Below are 22750 nucleotides of genomic sequence, written 5' to 3' on the forward strand. Positions count from 1 at the left end.
TGATAGACTCTATAATCTCTTCAACTTTGATGGGTTCATCACACTGTTTAGATTCTATATCACTGGTAGAGTGAACATTATTCAGTGAGTTAAAAAACATATCTGTGGATTCCTGACAGTACGTAGAGCTATACAATTTTCTGTAAAAATTGCTGCAGTATTTAGCGATGAATTTTTGGTCATCTGTAATAACACCATCAATGTTTAATTTATGGATAGTGTTATTTTTAGAGTGACATTTCTCAAGTCACCTTTTCCTCCTCAGCTCTTCTGGTCTTAGCAAGATTACTACCATATTTTCTAAGGTATTTGGACACCTCAAATTTTAAGAGCGCCCAGTTTTTGCAATAAGATTTTTCTTCACAAGCCCTTTCCCAAAAGTGTGAGAGCAGATCTTTAACCTCAAATTTAACTATATCATTATTTAATAATAAGCTATTTAGCTTCCAGTAGGATGCTCTACCAAGGTTCGTATGAGGGGTAAATATTTTGATATCAATGTAAATAGCCCTATGGTCTGTGAGGGGAGTAGTACAAATATTTGTAGTAACACACTCAACATCAATGCATTTGGATATAAGCCAAAAGTCTATTCTGGATTGTCTGGAACCTGTTTTGTTACTCCAAGTGAAAGATCTTTCGGCCGGAAACCTCTCTCTCCATAAGATCAAACTTTTCCATAAAAAGTATTAAACCCAAATTCTGATTGGTTGGCCTACCTGGGGGCCATCTATCAGTTGAATTATCTATTGTAATGTTAAAGTCCCCTCCTATCAATAATAACGAATTGGGAAATTTAGATAACCAATGAAGTATATGTTTCTCTATAGATTCAAGCAGCTCATCATTCTCATGTTTGGTGGTGTACCTGTAGAAGTTTACAGTAATGAGTGTAATATAATTGTAACTGATCATTCTCATGTTTGGTGGTGTACCTGTAGAAGTTTACAGTAATGAGTGTAATGTCATTGTAACTGATCATTCTCATGTTTGGTGGTGTACCTGTAGAAGTTTACAGTAATGAGTGTAATGTCATTGTAACTGATCACACAACAAATAAAGTGACCAAAGGGGTCACATTCCGAGTGTAGAATATTACCACCAAAGGTATTTTTCATTGTAGTGACACCAGCAGTGCGTTCAGATCCATGGGAAAGCCAAATATCGTTGCCCCACTGTGACCTCCAGAAGTTGGCATCAGCCAAAATTGAGTGAGACTCTTGAAAAGAGCAAAAATCTGTTCGAAATTGTTTAGCAAATAAAAATAAGGCCTTGCGCTTCACATTGTTTCGTAACCCCCTAGCATTAAGAGATAATATAGGCAAAGACAAAACAACAAAGATTTATACAAAAGTATAAACTGTAGTAGGATGAGTCAAAGACGTAGGAGCAGTGAACGTAAACGATAAGGAACCGAGCTCTGCACCATTTAAGTCAATTTAAAGTGAAAATAGCTTATTCCATAACTTTTGAGCTAAACGTTATCTGGCTTTGAAATTCAACTCAACTGGAAATTATGTTCAAGACCAAACCAAGGGTTCTTGTAGTAAGAGAGACTAAAAACCCTCTTTAGTGTAATCAGGAACTATTCTGAGAAATAAAACAACAAATAATAATGTAAATAAAAGGGCACCTACTATTTTAAGTACATATGAAAACTGATCATAAAATAATTGAATAAAAAATGTTTTACATATAAACGTTCCTAAGACCTTTTTTGGAAATAAGTATTAATAACTAAATAGAACAATAACCGTGTAAAGTCAGAGCAGACCTGTATGCCCTTTAAAACAGTATCTTAGTTACTGTATACATACAAAATAAATACAGCTTTCAATCTTCTTCGTAAGTTTGTAAACAAAATAGGTCTTCTGGTCATACAAGAACAAACTAATAAATTGAAATACCTGAGTATTCCTGAAAAAAAGTCACCTGATGCTTGTTAGGTAAACAACCAGATCCCTATCTTGTTGGGAAAGGAAGGGGCGATGACGTCAAAGTTGACCCACATTCAGAATTTCACTTCCTGTTTGGAAGATTGCCTGCCCTATGAGTTCTGTTATACTCACAGACATAATTCAAACAGTTTTAGAAACTTCAGAGTGTTTTCTATTCAATAGTAATAATAATATGCATATATTAGCAATCTAGGACAGAGTAGGATGCAGTTCACTATGGGCACGCAATTCATCCAAAGTGAAAATACTGCCCCCTATCCTCAACAAGTTTTAACTCAGTATGTTTACTATGTTTTTAACTCAGTATGTTTACTATGTTTTTAACTCAGTATGTTTACTATGTTTTTAACTCAGTAGTTTTGTGACATGCTGAGCATTCACAAGTATCTGGGAATGTATTGAATATCTTAGTCTTGATTTAGTGTTAATATAGAGTCAGGGCTTTTGGCGTATTATTCTAATAACATATTCACTAAGTAGTTTCAGCCTAGACCAGTGGTTCTCAAACTTTTTATAGTCCTGTACCCCTTCAAACATTCAACCTCCAGCTGCGTTCCCCCTCTAGCACCAGGGTCAGCGCACTCAATTGTTGTTTTTTGCCACCATTGTAAGCCTGCCACACACACTATACGATACATTTATTAAACATAAGAATGAATGTGAGTTGTCGTCACAACCTGGCTCGTGGGAAGTGACAAAGAGCTCTTATAGGACCAGGCCACAAATAATAATATAATAATAATCAATAATTTTGCTCTTTATTTAGCCATCTTACATATAAAACCTTTTTTGTTCATCAACAAGTGTGAATAACTCACCACAGGTTAACGAGAAGGGTGTGCTTGAAAGGATGCACATAACTCTGCAATGTACGGTTGTATTGGAGAATCTCAGTCTTAAATAATTTTCCACACACAGTCTGTGCCTGTATTTAGTTTTAATGTTAGTGAGGGCCAAGAATACACTCTCACATAGGTACGTGGTTGCAAATGGCAAAAGTATCTTAACAGCACGATTTGCCAAGGAAAGATACTCCGTGCAAAGCCCTATCCAGAAATATGTCAGTGGCTTCTGAATAAATTAAATTTTCACAGAACGTTATTGTTGCAATTTCATTGAGGCTCTCTTGTTCAGATATCGGCAAGTGGACTGGAGGCAGGGCATGAAAGGGATAACGAATCCAGTTATTTGTGCCATCCGTTTCGGGAATGTGCTGTGTGTTCTTGTTAATGCAGACAGAGAAGAGCTACAACTTCTCAATCATAGCCTCAATTTTGTCCCGCACATTGAATATAGTTGTGGAGAGTCCTTGTGATAATAGATTCAGATCATTCAGGTCAGAAAAAAACATCAACCAAATAGGCCAGTCGTCTGAGATACTCGTCATCATGCCAATGGTCAGACAAGTGAAATTTATGGTCAGTTAAGAAAACTTTAAGCTTGTCTCACAATTCAAAAAATGTGTCAATACTTTGTCCCACTCCACTGTGTCTCCCTGTCATGGATTTTGCGGCATCAGTACAGATACTAACACATCCTGACCACGAAAGTCCATTTGATGTCACAAAGCTCTCCAGTACATAAAACATAACCTCTCCTGTTGTTCTGGTTTATAGTGGTTTGCAGAAGAGGATGTCTTCCTTAATTGACCTAGGGTTGATTTTTCATTGTAACATGTCTAGTGTTGATTCAGGAGTTGGTGTTAATAACCAGAATTGAGTGTTATTAATTTATTTTGTGTACAGCAGGGATGGGCAACTTTGTGAGGGAGGGGGTAGGGCTGTGGCAGTCATGACATTTTGTCACCTGGTTATTGTCAAGTAAAAACAGACTTCCGGTCTCACGGTAATTGACCGTTAATTAACATAAACACGTTTAGCATCTCCAGGCCTCCACACATACAAGCCACTGATTTGCGCCTTTGGAACATCTACATAAAAAAGTGTAATAAATAAATTTAATATGCATCACAAATCCATTATTTATTTTAGTCAGGTCTAAAGAAACATTATGAGATGAAGAAACTGTATTTCAGAAGATCAGAATATGAGTTGGCCTACTGTATGTTATCTGGCTATGCTCCGTGCCATTTAGTTGACAAGATAAACTTATAAGTCCCGTTCCATTATTATATTTTATATGATTTTATATTATGAAGAACATAATTGAACTTAGCTGAAAAAAATGGAAGGGACATTTTTCTTGAAACATGTCCTATATGCTAGATTTAGAGTTTAGTTGTGAATGATACCAACCTTAAAATGTCTTAGAAATCAAAACATATATGGGCTTCATGGTGCGACATTAGGCTGTTGATGATTTGAGAAAGAAGAATAAAAAGCTTGCGCTCTGTTCCTTTCCTCAGGGTGCACTGCTGTTCTCTCATCAAGTGATTTTCACTCATCAGACTATTCTCAATTTAATCTTGTTTTTACTAATATGGAACATTTGTTTCGATTTAGAATGGCAGCAACAGGGGCAGGGTAAAACAAATACATGTCATTTGTATGCACTCGAATAGTGAATGGAAGCGCCAAGCTTTCCCGGGTCTGTTTTGGAGGCTACTTCGGTTTTCTAGCAAAGAATGTGCTTAATACTTCATGCATCAATCACTGTTTGAGGAGTATGCTCTCGCTGCCCGAAAGGTGATATCTTGGATATCCAAGATGGCGTAGCAGTCGGACTTGTGTTTTTGTCTTGTCCCTTCCTGTCCCTTGTAAACATTGTTTTTCCTTGTTTTTTCCCCGGTAATATATATTTAATATTTTAATTTCACTTTCTATCTATGGACTGAATATACTTTCCCACAACCCGCCTCACCCAATGTGGTATGGATCTGCTATTTTTATACTTAAGAACTTATCAACTCATCAAAAGCTAACTGGCTACCAGCTAACTGGCTACTAGTTAGCCACGGCCCACTAGCTGTCTAAAGTACATTCCCGACTGTTAGCTTAAGAGGTCCATCTGACAAATTCTTATTTTTCTCCATATCTCCGGATTCCTACCACAAGCTCTGAACCTTTTTTTTCTTCACCTGGATCATCGCAGCTAGCTAGCTGCTATTCGAGTGGCCACTCCTGGCTAACGTCACTGTCCCGAAGCAAGAACCAATTAGCCTGGAGCTAGCCTTGCTAGGCCCATCTCCCGGCTAGCCAAAGAGGTCCATCACCAACTCCTTGGGCTACAATACCTATTTTTGCCAACGGGCTTGGACCCCTGCTGACTTATCACGACTGGACCACCGACGTGATTTACCCGAAGGGGTTTTTCTCAACTGGCTCCGCCTTTGCTTCGTCCCCTGAAATCCCATCCGACCGGACAAATTCTTTGTCCACTATACCTATTCTGCCAATTGGCCTGGTTTACCACACGGAGCCCTGCTGATCCATCTGCCGACGTAACAGCACGAGGGAGCCACAACAGACTTTCTTCCGTCGCGACGTCCCTCGAAGGCCCTTCTGTTAGCTTGCTGGCCCCGGCCCGCAAGCTGCCTGAAGCCACTCACTGGACTCCTATGATCACTCGGCTACGCATGCCTCTCGTTAACATCAATATGCCTTGTCCATTGCTGTTTTGGTTAGTATTAATTGCCTTATTTCACTGTAGAGCCTCTAGCACTGCTCAGTACGCCTTATTTAACACTTTAGTTCCACCTACCACACATGCGGTGACATCATCTGGTTTAAATGATATTTATAGGGATAATATCTCTTTCATCGTCACTCTATGCACAGGTTTACCCTCACTGTATCCGCATCCTACCATACCTTTGTCTGTACATGATGCCTTGAATCTATTCTACCATGCCCAGAAATCTGCTCCTTTTACTCTCTGTTCTGAACGTACTAGACGACCAGTTGTTATAGCCTTTAGCCGTACCCTTATCCTACTCCTCCTCTGTTCCTCTGGTGATGTGATGGTTAATCCAGGCCCTGCAACTCCACTCCCATTCCCCAGGCACTATAATTTGTTGACTTCTGTATCCTTAACCCTCCCGTGGTCCTGGGGTCAGGGTGACCCAGGCCCTGTGTGTGGGGGGCTCCCCTTTCTGTGCTCTGCGCTCGCGGGTCAGAGTGACCCAGGCCCTGTGTGTGGAGGGCTGGCGCTCTTGCGCTGGCGGGTCAGAGCGACCCTGTCAGCCACTGGCGAGGCGTGTGGCGTCGAGCGTAGTAGAGTGTCTGCGAGTGTGGCGAGGCTGTGCTCTGGGCTCCCCGCTCTGCGCCCTGCGCTCTGGGCTCACCGCTGCAAGCAGCTACACAGGTCCGGACGTGCCTCGCCGTGTGCTAGAGAGCAGCCGAGTGTTAGAGTCGCGCTCTTGCGCTCCTGAGTCAGAGCGACCCTGCCAGCCACTGGCGAGGCGTGTGGCGTCGAGCGTAGTAGAGTGTCTGCGAGTGTGGCGAGGCTGTGCTCTGGGCTCACCACTCTGCGCTCTGCGCTCTGGGCTCTGCTCTCATGGGTCAGAGCGACCCAGCCGGCCGCTGCACAGGTCCGGACGTGCTCCGCCGTGTGCTAGAGAGCAGCCGAGTGTTGTAGTTGCGCTCGTGGCTCAGAGCGACCCTGCCAGCCACTGGCGTCGAGCGTAGTAGAGTGTCTGCGAGTGTGGCGAGGCTGTGCTCTGGGCTCACCGCTCTGCGCTCTGCGCTCTGGGCTCTGGGCTCTGCTCTCATGGGTCAGAGCGACCCAGCCAGCCGCTGCACAGGTCCGGACGTGCTCAGCCGTGTGCTAGAGAGCAGCCAAGTGTTGTAGTTGCGCCCTGCGCTCTGCGGGTCAGAGCGACCCAGCCAGCCGCTGCACAGGTCCGGACGTGCTCAGCCGTGTGCTAGAGAGCAGCCGAGTGTTCTCGTGGCGCCCTGCGCTCTGCGGGTCAGAGCGACCCAGGCCCTGTGTTTCCAGGGCTGGCGCTCTGCTCTCTGCGCTCTGCGAGTCAGAGCGACCCTGTCAGCCACTGGCGAGGCGTCTGCCGCGGAGCGTACTAGAGCGTCTGCGAGTGTGGCGAGGCTGTGCGCTCTGTGGGTCAGAGCGACCCTGCCAGCCGCTGCACAGGTCCGGACGTGCTCCGTCGTCGTGTGCTAGAGTGACAGCCGAGTGTTCTCGTTGCGCTCGTGGCTCAGAGCGACCCTGCCAGCCGCTGCACAGGTCCGGACGTGCTCCGTCGTCGTGTGCTCGAGAGCAGCCGAGTGTTCTCGTTGCTCGGCTGGGGTGGGTCGACTGCACACGGCTACACAGGAGCGCGCAAGCGAGCCTCGAGCATTTTCGGGTCTCGGTCTCCCGCAGTAAGCCGGCCCGGCCGGCCCTACGTAGAGAGGATACTAATATTGTCAGCGGCACCCACCCGCGCACACCCGCACACACACACACACACAAAGTGACCGGCGCCCCACCCACCCGTGCCAAGTGCGCTCTTGCCCGCAGCTCAGCGGACCCGATCAGTGGAGTCGAGCGGCCATGGCCGCGCGTTTTACGGCCGCGCAGGTTCTAGAACAGATCTTGTCCAGCGTGGACCAAGAAGACTACTCGGATTGCCAGGAGGAGGAGGAGGAAGAGGAGGAAGAGGTTTCGGAAGACGAAGACGGGGAGGAATACAACCCCGAGCGCCGCGAGGTCGACGATGCCTCTTCTCCCTCTTCTGAGGGAGAGCAGCCCGAGGAAGAGCCGCCCGAGGACAAGCACGAGGACGAGCGCGAGGACCGCGGCGAGGAAGAGATCTCCTCGGCCCCGGACCAACGGGAGCCGCCGTTGCTGTCGAAAAACGGCAAAATCGAGTGGTCCCCCGTGGCCTACGGCCGCCGCCGCGGGGCCCTCGCCATCTGCCACGTCGGGCCGGACCAGACTCCGGGCCCCACGGCCTATGCCGCGACACAGGCCCGCGACATCGCGTCCGCCTTCCACCTGTTTGTCACACCGGCGATAGAATGGATAATTGTGGAAATGACGAACCTGCACGGGGCCAGAAAATACGGCGACGGCTGGCGACCCATGGACGCCACGGACCTGCGCGCCTACGTAGGGCTGCTGATCCTAGCGGGCGTCTACAGGTCCCGGGGCGAGGCCGCGGCCAGCCTGTGGGACGCCGAGAGCGGCAGGACCGTGTTCCGAGCCACCATGCCGCTCAAGGTCTTTCACAGGTACTCGAGGCTGCTGCGATTCGACGACCGCCAGTCGAGACCCGCCAGACTCGCCACGGACAAACTCGCGGCCATACGGGAGGTCTGGGACCTGTGGGAGGCGCGGCTGCCGGCCTTCTACAACCCGGGGCCCGACGTGACGGTGGACGAGCAACTGGTCCCGTTCAGAGGTACTGTGCTTGTGATTGCGCTTGCTTCGTGTGTGTGTGTGTGTGTGTGTGTGTGTGTGTGCGCGCGTGCTTATATGTCTATGCAGAGAGGCGGTGCTGCCGTAGCAGCGGCACAAGCAGCGGCTGTAGCAGCGCTGGCAGCGTGTGTAACACAAAAGTTGGCCCTTGTGTCTTGTCCCCTTTCCAAAAGGCCGCTGTCCTTTCCGTCAGTACATCCCCAGCAAGCCGGCCAAATACGGCATCAAGTCGTGGGTGGCCTGCGACGCCAAGTCCAGCTACGCTTGGAAGATGCAAGTGTACACCGGCAAGGCGGCCGGCGGAGGCCCCGAGAAGAACCAGGGGATGCGCGTCGTCCTCGATCTGACAACGGGCCTGAGCGGTCGCAACGTCACCTGCGACAACTTCTTCACCTCCTACGACCTGGGCCAGCGGCTCCTCGAGAGGAACCTCACCATGGTGGGCACGGTGAGAAAGAACAAGGCCGAGCTCCCGCCCGCGCTGCTCCAGTCCAGGGGCAGACAGGTCCTGTCCTCCAGGTTCGCCTTCACGCCCACCGCCACTCTGGTGTCCTACCTGGCAAAGAGAAACAAGAACGTGCTACTCTTGAGCACGCTGCACACAGAGGGCCACGTCAGCGATCGCCGCGACAGGAAGCCGGCCCTCATCCTAGACTACAACTGCAACAAGGGCGGCGTGGACAACCTAGACAAGGTGGTGGGCACGTACAGCTGCAGACGGATGACTGCCCGCTGGCCCCTGGTCGTCTTCCACAACATCCTCGACGTGTCCTCCTACAACGCCTTTGTCATATGGCGAGAGATCAAGCCCGACTGGATGCCTGGCAAGCGGAACAAGCGCAGGGTGTTCCTCGAGCAGCTGGGAAAGGCACTCGTGAAGCCGCTGATCCAAAGAAGGCAGCATCTGCCCCGCACCGAAGCGGCGTCAGCCCTTGTCAAAGTCCTACAGAGTGCTACGGTGGCGGCGGCGCCGGCTGCGGCGCCTCGTGATCAACAGCGCCAGGGCCCCGCCGCTGACACGGCCGCTGCCCCGCTCGTTGCCCCGGCCACCGGGGCAAGTAAGAGGAAGAGGTGTCAGCTCTGCCCACCCAAGAAGGACTCCAAGACACACACGGTGTGCTGCAGGTGTAAGAAATACATCTGCAAAGGCTGTTCACACGCCTACTGTCACACTTGCGCACATTGGGCCTTTAGCCAGGACGGGACAGGGTGACCCGGAGGACAAGGGGACTAGACACAATACCAGGACAACGGGAGGGTTAAATGCCTTGGTTTCATGCATGTTAACATGAGAAGCCTCCTCCCTAAGTTTGATTTGTTCACTGCCCTAGCACACTCTGCCAACCCAGATGTCCTAGCCGTGTCTGAATCCTGGCTCAGGAAGACCACCAAAAACCCTGAAATTTCCATCCCTAACTGTAACGTTTTCCGTCAAGATAGAACTGCCAAAGGGGGCGGAGTTGCAATCTACTGCAGAGATAGCCTGCAGAGTTCTGTCTTACTATTCAGGTCTGTACCCAAACAATCCGAGCTTCTACTTTCTGAGTAAAAGTGAATGTTTTTGGATTTTCAGACATTATTTCCTAAAGGACTTTATGATGAAATGCCTATGTATGTTATGTTGTGAATTTGAACATGAATTATGTGCCTATTTAAGATTACTCGGGATCGTTTTTCTTCATCTTGTTCAACTGTTGCCATGCACCTGCAAAAAAGTTTGCTCAGATGTGCGAGTGTCTTTTGAATTTTGAGCTTCTACTTTTAAAAACCCACCTTTCCAGAAACAAGTCTCTCACCGTTGCCGCTTGCTATAGACCACCCTCTGCCCACAGCTGTGCCCTGGACACCATAAGTGAACTGATTGCCCTCCATCTAGCTTCAGAGCTCATGCTGCTAGATGACCTAAACTGGGACATGCTTAACACCCCGGCCATCCAACAATCTAAGCTTGATGCCATCAATGTCTCAAAAATGGTCAATGAACCCACCAGGTACAACCCCAAATCCGTAAACATGGGCACCCTCGTAGGTATCATCTTAAACAACTTCCCCTCCAAATATACCTCTGCTGTTTTCAAACCAAGATCTCAGCAATCATTGCCTCATTGACTATATCGGTAATGGGCCTGCGGTCAAACGACCACCCCTCATCACTATCAAACGCTCCCTAAAACACTTCAGCGAGAAGGCCTTCCTAATCGACCTGGCCCGGGAATCCTGGAAGGACATTGACCTCATCCCGTCAGTAGAGGATGCCTGGTCAATATTTAAAAGTGCCTTCCTCGCCATCTTAAATAAGCACACCACATTTAAAAAATGTAGAACCAGGAAAAGATATAGCCCTTGGTTCTCTCCAGACCTGACTGCCCTTGACCAGCACAAAAAGATCCTGCGGCGTTCTGCATTATCATCGAAAAGCACCCGTGATATGCAACTTTTCAGGGAAGTTAGGAAATAATATTCACAGGCAGTTAGGAAAACTAAGGTTAGCTTTTTCAAGCAGAAATTTTCAACACTGTCACCACCGATAAATCCACAATAATTGAGAATTTCAATAAGCATTTTTCTAGGGCTGGCAATGCTTTTCTATGGCTGGCTACTCCCCACTGCAACTCGCCCAAGCCTCCCCATTTCTCCTTCACCCAAATTCAGATAGCTGATGTTTTTAAGAACTGCAAAACCTGGACCCATACAAATCAGCCGGGCTTGACAATCGGTACTCTCTTTTTTAAATTATCTTTCCAAAATTTTTGCAACCCCTATTACTAGCCTGTTCAACCTCTCTTTCTTATCGTCTAAGATTCCCAAAGATTGGAATGCTGCCGCGGTCATCCCCCTCTTCAAAGGGGGAGACACTCTAGACCCAAATTGCTACAGACCTATATCTGTCCTACCCTGCCTTTCTAAGGTCTTCGAAAGTCAAGTCAACAAACAGATTACCGACCACTTCCAATCCCACCGTACCTTCTCCGCTATGCAATCTGGTTTCAGAGCTGGTCATGGGTGCACCTCAGCCATGCTCTAGGTCCTAAACGATATCATAACCGCCAATGAATGATAAGAGACATTACTGTGCAGCCGTATTCATCGACCTGGCCAAGGCTTTCGACTCTATCAATCACCACATTCTTATTGGCAGATTCAACAGCCTTGGTTTCTCAAATGATTGCCATGCCTGGTTCACCAACTACTTCTCTGATAGAGTTCAGTGTGTCAAATCAGAGAGCCTGTTGTTCGGACCCCTTGCAATCTCTATAGGGGTGCCGCAGGGTTCAATTCTTGGGCCGACTGTCTTCTCTATATACATCAAGGATGTTGCTCTCGCTGCTGATGATTCTCAGATAAACCTCTACGCCGACGACACCATTCTGTATACATCTGGCCCTTTTTGGACACTGTGTTAAACTAACCTCCAGACGAGCTTCAATGCCATACAACTCTCCTTCCATGGCCTTCAACTGCTCTGAAATGCAAGTAAAACTAAATGCATGCTCTTCAACCGATCACTGCCCACACCTGCCCCCCCCGTCCCCCCCCCCCGTCCTGCATCACTACTCAAATGACAACTGCAAATACCTCGATGTCTGGCTAGACTGTAAACTCTCCTTCCAGACTCACATTAAGCATCTCCAATCCAAAATGAAATCTAGAATCATCTTCCTATTTCGCAACAAAGCATCTTTCACTCATGCTGCCAAACATACCCTCTTAAAACTGACCATCCTACTGATCCTTGACTTTGGAGATGTCACCTATAAAATAGCCTCCAACACTCTACTCAAGCCGGTGTAGTACGATTCAAATTGGATGCAGTCTATCACAGTGCCATCCGATTTGTCACCAAAGCCCCCATATACTACCCAATCTGGCGCAGTCCATGAAGAGGAGAACACTGCTGTTGGCCACACCAGATACTGACTGTGACTTTTGATTTTGACCCCTTTTTGTTCAGGGACACATTATTCTATTTCCATATTTCATATGGAAAGAAGTATGTTCAATAGGAAACCGATTTTAGCAGGTGCGTTTTATCTTCATCGCGCGCGCGCATACACACATTTCCAATAGTGTGTCCCAGTACGAAAAGTAATTATTCTTACTCGTTTTGGAAGAAACAAGCCTGAAATGTATTTACCACCCCAGATGGATTCTGGCACTTAGACCGCACTCAGTCAGCTGAAAAATGAAAAAAGGAAACTAGAAAACGCCAAGCCAGAAGCAGTGCTCCTAGTGGCTGGGGACTTTAAAGCAGGAAAACTGAAATCAGTCTTACCTAATTTCTATCAGCATGTTAAATGTGCAACCATAGGAAAAAAAACTCAAGACCACCTTTACACCACACACAGAGATACATACAAACCTCTCCCTTGCCCTCCATTTGGCAAATCTGAACATAATTCCATCCTCCTGATTCCAGCAGGAAGCACCATTGACTCGGTCAATAAAGAAGTGGTCAGATGACGCAGATGCTAAGCTACAGGAATCTTTTGCTAGCGCAGACTGGAAAATGTTCAGGGATTCTTCCGATGGCATTGAGGAGTACACCACATCAGTCACCGACTTCATCAATAAGTTCATCAATGACATCATCCCGACAGTGACTGTATGTACATACCCTAACCAGAAACCATGGATTACAGGCAACATCCACACTGAGTAGAGCTGCCGCCTTCAAGGAGCGGGACTCTAACCCGGATGTTTATAAGGTATCCCGCTATGCCCTCAGACGAACCATCACAGGCAAAGCGCCAATACAGGACTAAGATTGAATCGTACTACACCGGCTTCGATGTTCGTCGGATGTGGCAGGGCCTGCAAACTATTACAGACTACAAAGGGAAGCACAGCCGCGAGCTGCCCAGTGACACAAGCCTACCAGATGAGCTAAATCACTTTCATGCTCGCTTCGAGGCAAGCAACACTGATGCATGCATGAGAACATCAGCTGTTCCGGACGACTGTGTGATCACGCACTCCGTAGCCGACGTGAATAAGACCTTTAAATAGGTCAACATTCACAAGGCCTCTGGGGCAGACGGATTACAAGGACTTGTGCTCTGGGCATGTGTCGTCACTGACATTTTCAACATGTCCCTGATTGAGTCTGTAATACCAACATGTTTCAAGCAGACCACCATAGTCCCTGTGCCCAAGAACACTAAGGAAACCTGCCTAAATGACTACAGACCTGTAGCACTCACGTCGGTAGCCATGAAGTGCTTTGAAAGGCTGGTCATGGCTCACAATAACACCATTATCCCAGAAACCCTAGACCCACTCCAATTTGCATAACGCTCAAACAGATCCACAGATGATGCAATCTCTATTGCACTCCACATTGACCTTTCAAATCAAATCAAATTTTATTCATCACATGAGCCGAATACAACAGGTGTAGGTAGACCTTACAGTTAAATGTTTACTTATGAGCCCTTACCAACAATGCAGTTTAAAAAAAAGTAGATAAGAATAAGAAATAAATGTAACAAGTAATTCAAGAGTAAAAAAAAAAAGTAAATAACAATAGCGAGACTATATACAGTGGGGTACCGGTACAAGGTCAGTGTGCGGGAGCACAGGTTACTTGAGGTAATATGTACATATAGGTAGAGTTATTAAAGTGACTATGCATAGATGATAAAAACAGAGAGTAGCAGCGGTGTAAAAGAAGGGAGGGGGGGGGGGGGGGGCAATGCAAATAGCCTGCCATCCAGGACCTCTATAACAGGCAGTGTCAGAAGAAGGCCCTAAAAATTGTCAAAGACCCCAGCCACCCCAGTCATAGACTGTTCTCTCTGCTACCGCATGGCAAGCGGTACCTGAGCGCCAAGTCTAGGACCAATAGGCTTCTCAACAGCTTTTACCCCCAAGCCATAAAACTCCTGAACATGTAATCAAATGGCTACCCGGACTACTTGCATTGTCACCCGCCCCCCGCCAACACCTCTTTTACGCTGCTGCTACTCTCTGTTTATCATCTATACATAGTCACTTTAACTATACCTACATGTTTATCTTACCTCAATTAGCCTGACTAACCGGTGTCCCCGTACATTAACTCTGTACCGGTACCACCTGTATATAGCCTCACTACTGTTATTTTTACTGTCATTTTACTGTTTTTTATTTCTTTACTTTTCTATTGTTTACCTAATACCTATTTTGTACTTAAAAACTGCACTGTTGGTTTGGGCTTGTCTGTAAGCGTTTCAGTGTAAGGTCTGTTGTATTCGGCGAATGAGACAAATAAAAACTGCAGAGCAGAGAAGGTTGTATCCCCCATATAAATAACATTCTATTGGTTGCAAGAATTTTGTATAATAATTTAAAATAAAAAATTACATGTTTTGAATCCGGTGTCATTTTGCGTATCAGTTCATACACCATGTGCCATGGAATCAGTACGTAAAACATCTCTTCCCAACTATTTTGCAATCTATATGGGACTGCTGTCAATCCTTTGGCCTTTAAATGAAACTGGTATACTCTTTTATTTATCACAATAATTGTCTATAATGCAGGGCTGACAGACAAGATCCTTACTTTTTCCTCCTTCCACTTTCCTCTTCCATTTTTGCTGCAATGCTGATATTATTCAGTTGTAATTTTGGGTAGACCAGACATTTCTATATGGTTTGTCAGCTGCATTTGCGACATAACTTCTTACAGTCATACAGATATACATACAGATATCATTTACAAAGATTATACATATGTTTTTTAAAATCATTTTTTTAAATTCAATTATTATGTTGGAGTTTAAACAATATTTGTTGCATTATTTTTTCTGTCGTTTCTGTACTCTTTATATAGATTGTTTTAATGTGAAATTAATGGGGTTGATTTTTAAGGCTATTGAAAAGTGCGGTGAATAGTGACACTTTTTTAGGATGGCAATATAAATGAACGTATTTAATCTTGTTTGTAATTTGTCTTGCCATTTCATCATTATATGTGTTAGTGTTTTTACCATCGAGGACCACTTTGGAAACAAGCTTTTTAATTAATTCTATATGCTGTTACACAAAATAAATTCAATTCAATACATTTTGAATGATTAGCAGAACAGGAAAATTGTGAAATTGACACACTTATCTAGAGAACACACGATCATCCCTACTGCCTATGTTCTGGCGGATTCACTAAACACAAATGCATCTTTTGTAAATAATGTCTGAGTGTTGGAGTGTGCCCCTGGCTATCCATACATTTTTCCGTACATTTTTAAACAAGAAAATGGCGCAGTCTGCTTTGCTTAATATAAGAAATGTGAAAATATAAATATACGTTTTTACTTTTACTTTTGATTCTTAAGTATATTTTAAACCAAATACTTTTAGACTTTTACTCAAGTATTTTACTTGGTAACTTTCACTTTTACTAGGTAAAAGGTATCTATACTTTCACTCAAGTATGACCATTTGGTACTTTTCCTATCACTGATGATTTGAAAAAGTTGCAAAAAAAGGAAAGCTGTGTCTTGCCTTACTGCACAACCTGGGCTTCATTCCTAAGTGATAATACGTCATTCACAAGTGATAGGCTATTATTGTCCCCCATCAGACTGTTCTTAATTTAGTGTCATCTTTACATATACTAAATAATATATGTGTGAAATAAGTTTTTATTTAGAATGGACCATTATCATGCGCCTGTCTCGGGAACAGGGGCAATGGGGGGAAAAATATGCAATGTATGTGCTTAATTTTGTGGTTAATTTTCATGCCAGTCAGGTAGACTATACTCCTGTACTAAATTGTCATACTTGAGTAAAAGTAAAGATACCTTAACAGAAAATGAATCAAGTAAAAGTGAAAGTACCCTACTTGAGTACATGTCTAAAAGTACCTGGTTTAAAATATACTTAAAGTACAGTGGTAAAAAAAGTACTACATTGTCATACTTGAGTAAAAGTACAAAGTAAATGTTATACATCAAATTCCTTATATTAATTAAACTGTGTTCTTATTATTTTTTATTAGGAAGAGACAGGGGCACAATCCAAGTGACACAGTGGTCTAAGACACTGCATCTCAGTGCTAGAGAGGTCACTACAGATAACCTGTTTTAAATCCAGACTGTATCACAACTGGCTATGATTGGGAGTCCCATAGGGAGGCGCACAATTGGCCCAGAGTTGTCCGAGTTTGTCCGATGTAGGCCATCATTGTAAATAAGATTTTGTTCTTAACTGACTTGCCTAGTTAAATAAAGATAAATAAAACAATTTTTTAAAATTATGACAACATGAAGTGGATGATCAAGTGGATGATCAATAAATTATCAGGCTGATAACCATCTCTGGCTTTTCAGTGATGGTTATAAATAAGTAAGTGTACATTTTTCTGTGTTTTTTTCTGTTTTTTTATTTTAAAAAATGATAATGTGTTTTTAAAAACACAGAAGGGATGATAAAGCATTATATTGTTAGCTGCCATAATTCTGTCCTGCTTGAGAATTCTAAATGTAACGAGTACTTTTAGCTGTCAGGGAAACTGTATGAAGGAAAATGTACTTCATTTTCTTTAGGAATGTAGTACAAGCATAATTTGTCAAAAATATTAATAGTAAAGTAAAGTACAGATACCCCAAAAATCGACTTTAGTTACACTTAAGTGTTTTTACTTAAGTACTTTACACCACTGGTGTAGCCTATAGAAAGCTGATGGGATCCTCCCTCTTTTTAATAGAGGCCATCAAAACTCTGTTATCTCATGCAATTGCTTAGCCTATAGAAATGCTGTGCAATAGGAGCTCATGGGCTCTCATTAAGTGTGATTAGATTTTCGATTACCTATGCAATGATGTCAGAGGTATGAGAGGGACAATAGTGTGCAGAGTACAAAGCAGTATAAACGTTTGTTAGGCTGCTAATGACCATCAGCAGCATCAGAGCTTGGAGAGCTTGGAGAAGTCTAATATGTGTACTGTATATATATATATATATATATATATATATATATATATATATATATATATATATATAAACACAGGGTTTAAACCCAAACAAAAGAGTGAGGTGTACATCTCAACATAATCACAGCATGAGACCAGTAATACAAGTGCACATAGCACAAAAGCCAATACATTGCACAGGTGCTCACAGAACCAACAGACATGGTAACAATAAGGACAATGGGGCACAGAGGGCACATATCTAACATACTAATCAGGGGAAATGGGAACCAGGTGTGCGTAATGAGACAGTCCGGTCTTGGTGGTAATGAATCCAATTCAATGATGGCTAGAAAGCCGGTGACGTAGACCTCCGGAGCTGGTTCACGGAATGAGCAGCAGTACCGGGGTATCCGTGACATTAACCCTAATTTGCTCCATTGATGCTGTACTACTTTGACTGACGCTGTAAAACAACACATTTCACTGCAATTATCTGGTGTATGTGACAATATAACATTTTAAACTGTACGTTATTACATATAGAGGGTTCTAGGCAGAACCATTTAGAGGGGGATCTAGGAAGAACCCATATAGATCCTATTCTAATTCCTAATTATTATTCTAGATAGAACACTCTGCAAAGGGTTCTACCCAGCACCAAAAAGGGATCCTGTATGGGGACAAACCAAAGAGCCCTATGTGGTTGTACTTAGCAACTTCCTTTCTGAGAGTGTATCCTCTTACTCAAACTGTAACCAGGAGAGTACAGGCATCAATAGTTTCAACAATGGTGGAAAAGATGTTGGAATATATAGAATACACCACTGTATCCTGCATTCCTTGATGGCATAATCACTGGGCTGTGAATGCTTTTCAGTGGGACTGGTGAAGCTGAAAAACAGATGTTGTGATGTGTGTGAAACTTAATACCTCAGGTGCAAGAACCTCTCATCATGGTGAGCTAAAACCTGTTAAAACATGATTGCCCATACCTCCAATACAGTAAATGTGTAGCTACTAATGATGTATGTTGCAATTGACCAGATAGAGAACATTAAAGGGTTTATTTAAAGTGTGTTGATCATGTAACATGAGCATTTGGATAAGTTTCACATGACGGGCTGTGTGTGTTTGGGTTGTTCTTTCATGTATAGTTCCACATTTATCTTGGCCAGGTCGCAGTTGTAAATGAGAACTTGTTCTCAACTGGCCTACCTGGTTAAATAAAGGTGAAGTAAAAATAAAATTAAAAAAATTATAAGGAGTGACTTGTTCCTGTTTTCTATTCTCTGTTTGTTTGTTTGTTTTCTGGTCATAGTTCCTCCAGTAGTGAGTGTGACAGTTTATGTTCCTCCTGTCATTGGGGAGAATGAGGTTGTCTTGGCAACCTGTGTGGCTGCTGGTGCCAAGCCACAGGCAGATGTAAAGATGCAGACAGGTACAAAGTAGACCAGGATGACAAATAACAGAATTCTTTGAATTTTGCCTCATATGTAGATGAAAGTTCCATCCCTTCCCACTGCCCAGAGACTGTACTGTCATTGTTATAGGTGTAAGATATATGTCTTGGTATGGGTGTGTGAGTGTAGGTCTATTAATATTTTATACCTGCAGTAACTGTAACCACCTCTCTTTTTCAATCGCTCTCACTCAATGTCTCTCTCTCTGTCTAATCAAATAGAATGTTGCTTATCACATGCGCCGATCACAACTGGTGTAGACTTTACAGTCAAATGCTTGCTTACGATCCTTTTCAAACGATGCTGAGATTTTTTTTTTAATGAAATAGTAACTAACAAAAGAGGAGTAAAATAAAATACACAACAATGGAGCTGTATACAAGGAGGACCAGTACCAGATCAATGTGCAGAGGTACGAGGTACAGGTAGTTGAGGTAGATATGTACATGAAGGCAATGTCAAGTGACTAGGCATCCGGATGATAAATAATAATACGAGTAAAGTAAAGAACAGAATAGAAAATCTAATCAAAGTTTATTTGTCATGTGCGCCGAATACAACGTACGCACCTTACAGTGAAATGCTTACTTACGAGCCCCTAAACAACAGTGCAGTTTCAAAAATGCGGTAGCAGAGAGAACAGTCTATGATTAGGGTGGCTGGAGTCTTTGACAATTTTTAGGGCCTTCCTCTGACATCACCTGGTGTAGAGGTCCTGGATGGGTGGCAGCTTAGCCCCAGTGATGTACTGGGCCGTACACACTACCCTTTATAGTGCCTTGCGGTTGGAGGCCGAGCAATTGCCGTACCAGGCAGTGACACAACCAGTCAGGATGCTCTCGATGTCTGTTGAACCTTTTGAGGATCTGAGGACCCATGCCAAATCTTTTTAGTTTCCTTAGGGGGGAATAGGCTTTGTGGTGCACTCTTCACGACTGTATTGGTGTGTTTGGACCATTGTAGTTTGTTGGTGTTGTGGACACCAAAGAACTTGAAGCTCTCAACCTGCTCCACTGCAGTCCCATCGATGAGAATGGGGGCGTGCTCTGTCCTCCTTTTCCTGTAGTCCACAATCATCTCCTTTGTCTTGATTATGTTGAGGGATAGGTTGTTATTCTGGCACCACCCGGCCAGGTCTCTGACCTCCTCCCTATAGGCTGTCTCGTTGCTGTCGGTGATCAGGCCTACCACTGTTGTGTCATCTGCAAACTTAATTATGTTGTTTGAGTCATGCCTGGCCACTCAGTCATGGGTGAAAATGGAGTATAGGAGGGGACTGAGCACGCACCCCTGAGGGGCTCCAGTGTTGAGCAGCAGCAAATTATGTGTTAAAGTGTGTTTATGTTAGTGTGTGAGTGTACGTGTGTACATGTATTTGTGTGTTTGTGTTGTGTCAGTATGCATTTGTGTTATGTGTGTGTGTGTGTGTGTGTGTTTGTGTTGTGTCAGTATGCGTTTGTGTTATGTGCGTGTGTGTGTGTTTGTATGTAGTGTTTGAATATGTGGGGGATTTGTGTGGGAGTGACAGTGTAGTGTGTGAGTGAGTGTGTATATGGTGTGAATATAAAGTCTAGTTAGTGTGCATAGGGTCAGTGCAAGATGGAGTCAGTGCAGATAGTTTATGTACCATAAATTATTATTTGCTAGTCTTATGGCTTATGGGTAGAAGCTGTCTCTGAGCCTGTTGGTCCTAGAGCCGATGCTCCGGTACCGTTGTCCGGACGATGGCAGAGTGAACAGTCTATGGTTTGGGTGGCTGGAGTCTTTGGCAATTTTTCGGGCCTTCATCTGGCACCACTTATAGATATAGAGATGGCAGGGAGCTCGGTCCCTGTGATGTACAGTACTGTGCTGTCCGCACCATTCTATGTAGTGCTTCGTGGTCAAGGGCAGTGCAATTGCCATACCAAACAGTGATGCAGTCAGTCAAGATGTTCTCGAGAGTGCAGCTGTATAATTATTTGAGGATCTAAGGGCCCATTCTCTTTAGGACTGTGTGAGTGAGTGTGGACCATGTTACTTCCTTACTAATGTGGACGCCAAAGAACGGAAAGGTTTCGAGCTGCTCTACAACAGCCCCGTCAATGTGGATGGAAGTTTGCTCTCCCCTCTTTCTCCTATAGTCTACGAACAGCTCCTTGGTTGTATTGACGTTGAGGGAGAGGTTGTACTGGCACCACACTGCTAAGTCACTGACTTCCTCCCTCTAGGCTGACTCTCTCTCTCTCTCCCTCTCTCTCTCTCTCTCTTTCTCTCTCTCTCTCTCTCTCTCTCTCTCTCATAGATCCATCTCAGACAGTGAACATTACACTTAGTGAGGCCTCCAAAACTACAGTCATACTATGTGTATCAGATGGTAACCCACAACCCAGCTACACCTGGAGCATTTACTCACTCCGATGTAAACTAGTTCAAACCAGTTTAAATGTAAATGTCATCTGCACTTGATAAGACATGAGATCTAAATTTGCTTGAAGCTTCAGAATGTTCATATCTAAAGGACAGTTTTGAATTATGCTGGCAGTCAAATTATGCCTTTGTCTTTCACACACACACACACACACACACACACACACACACACACACACACACACACACACAGACACACACACACACACACACACACACACACACACACACACACACACACACACACAGTCTCAGCTTTGAGCTGAATGGTCTCTATGTCTGTGAGGCCTCAAACCCCTACGGACGAGCAACTGGCTCCCTCTAAGTACACACATCCTCTGGTGAGAAGCACCTTAGACACACACACATGCATACATACACACACACTATTCATACTGGTTGCTTATACTTCTTTATAAATTGCTTATAGTTGTTATGCAATTTATTGATTCATTGGTTCTTTGATTGATTGCCTGATTGATTGAAAACTGTATTGTCCCATAGTGAAATTTGTCTGGTAACAATACAGTCATTCCTGGTATACACATAAACACATATATGAAGTTATGAGAAATATGATGTAGCATGGATAACAACGTTGAGCCAGATGTTCACTTATATTTCATAGCATATGTTAGTATCATTGTTAGTATCAATGCATGTGTTAGTATCAGACTATGGCCTCATTCCCCTTTCGACAGGAAGTTTCTGTAATGGGTGCGTGTCGGTGGCAGGGAAGTTAGGCGCAGGAAAAAACAATTGGTATAAACAGAGTCATTTACTATGCGCTCATAAAACTCCAAAAACCAAAATATACAAAAATAATAAAAGTGGGTACAAAACCCGTCGCACACAGACACATACTAGCACACAACATACAATAAGCAATCTCCGACAAGGACATGAGGGGAAACAGAGGGTTAAATACACAACATGTAATTGATGGGATTGGAACCTGGTGTGAAGGAAGACAAGACAAAACCAATGTAAAATTAAAAATGGATCAGTGATGGCTAGAAGGACGGTGACGTCGACTGCCAAACACCGCCCGAACAAGGAGAGGGACCGACTTCGGTGGAAGTCGTGACAGTTACTGTATAACCACTAACTATGATGGTCATGGTACACACTTATCACTTACTGCATATATACATGTCTTATAGCCTGGTTTTATCTCTTTGTTTTCGGGAGGAACGTGTTTGCATCAGAGCCATGATGGTTGCTGGGCAATAAAATGAGATGTAATTGTAAATACAGATTGTTTCTTATTAACTGTATGCCCTCTCCTTACAGAGACCTCTGCTGTCTATTGGGTTCTACTTTGAGCCATCCTCTGTCTGATTGTTGCTGCGGCTGCACTCATATGGTACCGGTGCAAATACAGACAATTTACTTGGTATTATCAACCACTGTAATATTATGAACTGAATTTTGCATTATGAAAAAACATTTTTTTTCATTAGATGATCATATATTGATTTGGCTCAAATTAATATCATATTTTTTTCTGGATGATATCCCAGGAATTCAATCATGGCCAATCACCAGTTCCAGGCACCACCACAGGTATGTGACTATGTGTAATGATGTGCGCTGAGAGTCAGGAAGCAAGTTCAAGGAGTGAGTGTTTTTTAATAAATAAACACAACATAAAACAAAACAAGAAACACGAACAACGCACAGACTTAACACTGAAACAGAAACAATAAT

General features: G+C 44.2%; 1 protein-coding gene across 1 annotated transcript; it reads left to right on the forward strand.

The window, feature by feature from the left end:
* The first annotated feature begins 4583 nt into the window (after positions 1-4583).
* On the forward strand, positions 4584-20819 carry LOC139386017 (uncharacterized). Its single transcript, XM_071131362.1, has 10 exons — positions 4584-4603; positions 5974-6417; positions 6512-6703; positions 6830-6974; positions 7073-7234; positions 7374-8256; positions 8447-9482; positions 10055-10298; positions 12691-12876; positions 20622-20819. The coding sequence occupies exons 1-10, from the start codon at positions 4584-4586 to the stop codon at positions 20817-20819; spliced, it is 3510 nt and encodes a 1169-aa protein (XP_070987463.1).
* The last annotated feature ends 1931 nt before the right edge of the window (positions 20820-22750 follow it).

Source organism: Oncorhynchus clarkii, chromosome 3, assembly GCF_045791955.1.
Source record: "Oncorhynchus clarkii lewisi isolate Uvic-CL-2024 chromosome 3, UVic_Ocla_1.0, whole genome shotgun sequence".
NCBI lineage: Eukaryota > Metazoa > Chordata > Actinopteri > Salmoniformes > Salmonidae > Oncorhynchus > Oncorhynchus clarkii.

Coding starts and splice junctions, on each gene's coding strand:
- LOC139386017 (XM_071131362.1), top strand. CDS start 4,584: ATGCTCTCGCTGCCCGAAAG. Junction 8,257..8,446: donor GCAACTGGTCCCGTTCAGAG/GTACTGTGCTTG, acceptor CCTTTCCAAAAG/GCCGCTGTCCTTTCCGTCAG. Junction 9,483..10,054: donor TTTAGCCAGGACGGGACAGG/GTGACCCGGAGG, acceptor CCACCTTTCCAG/AAACAAGTCTCTCACCGTTG.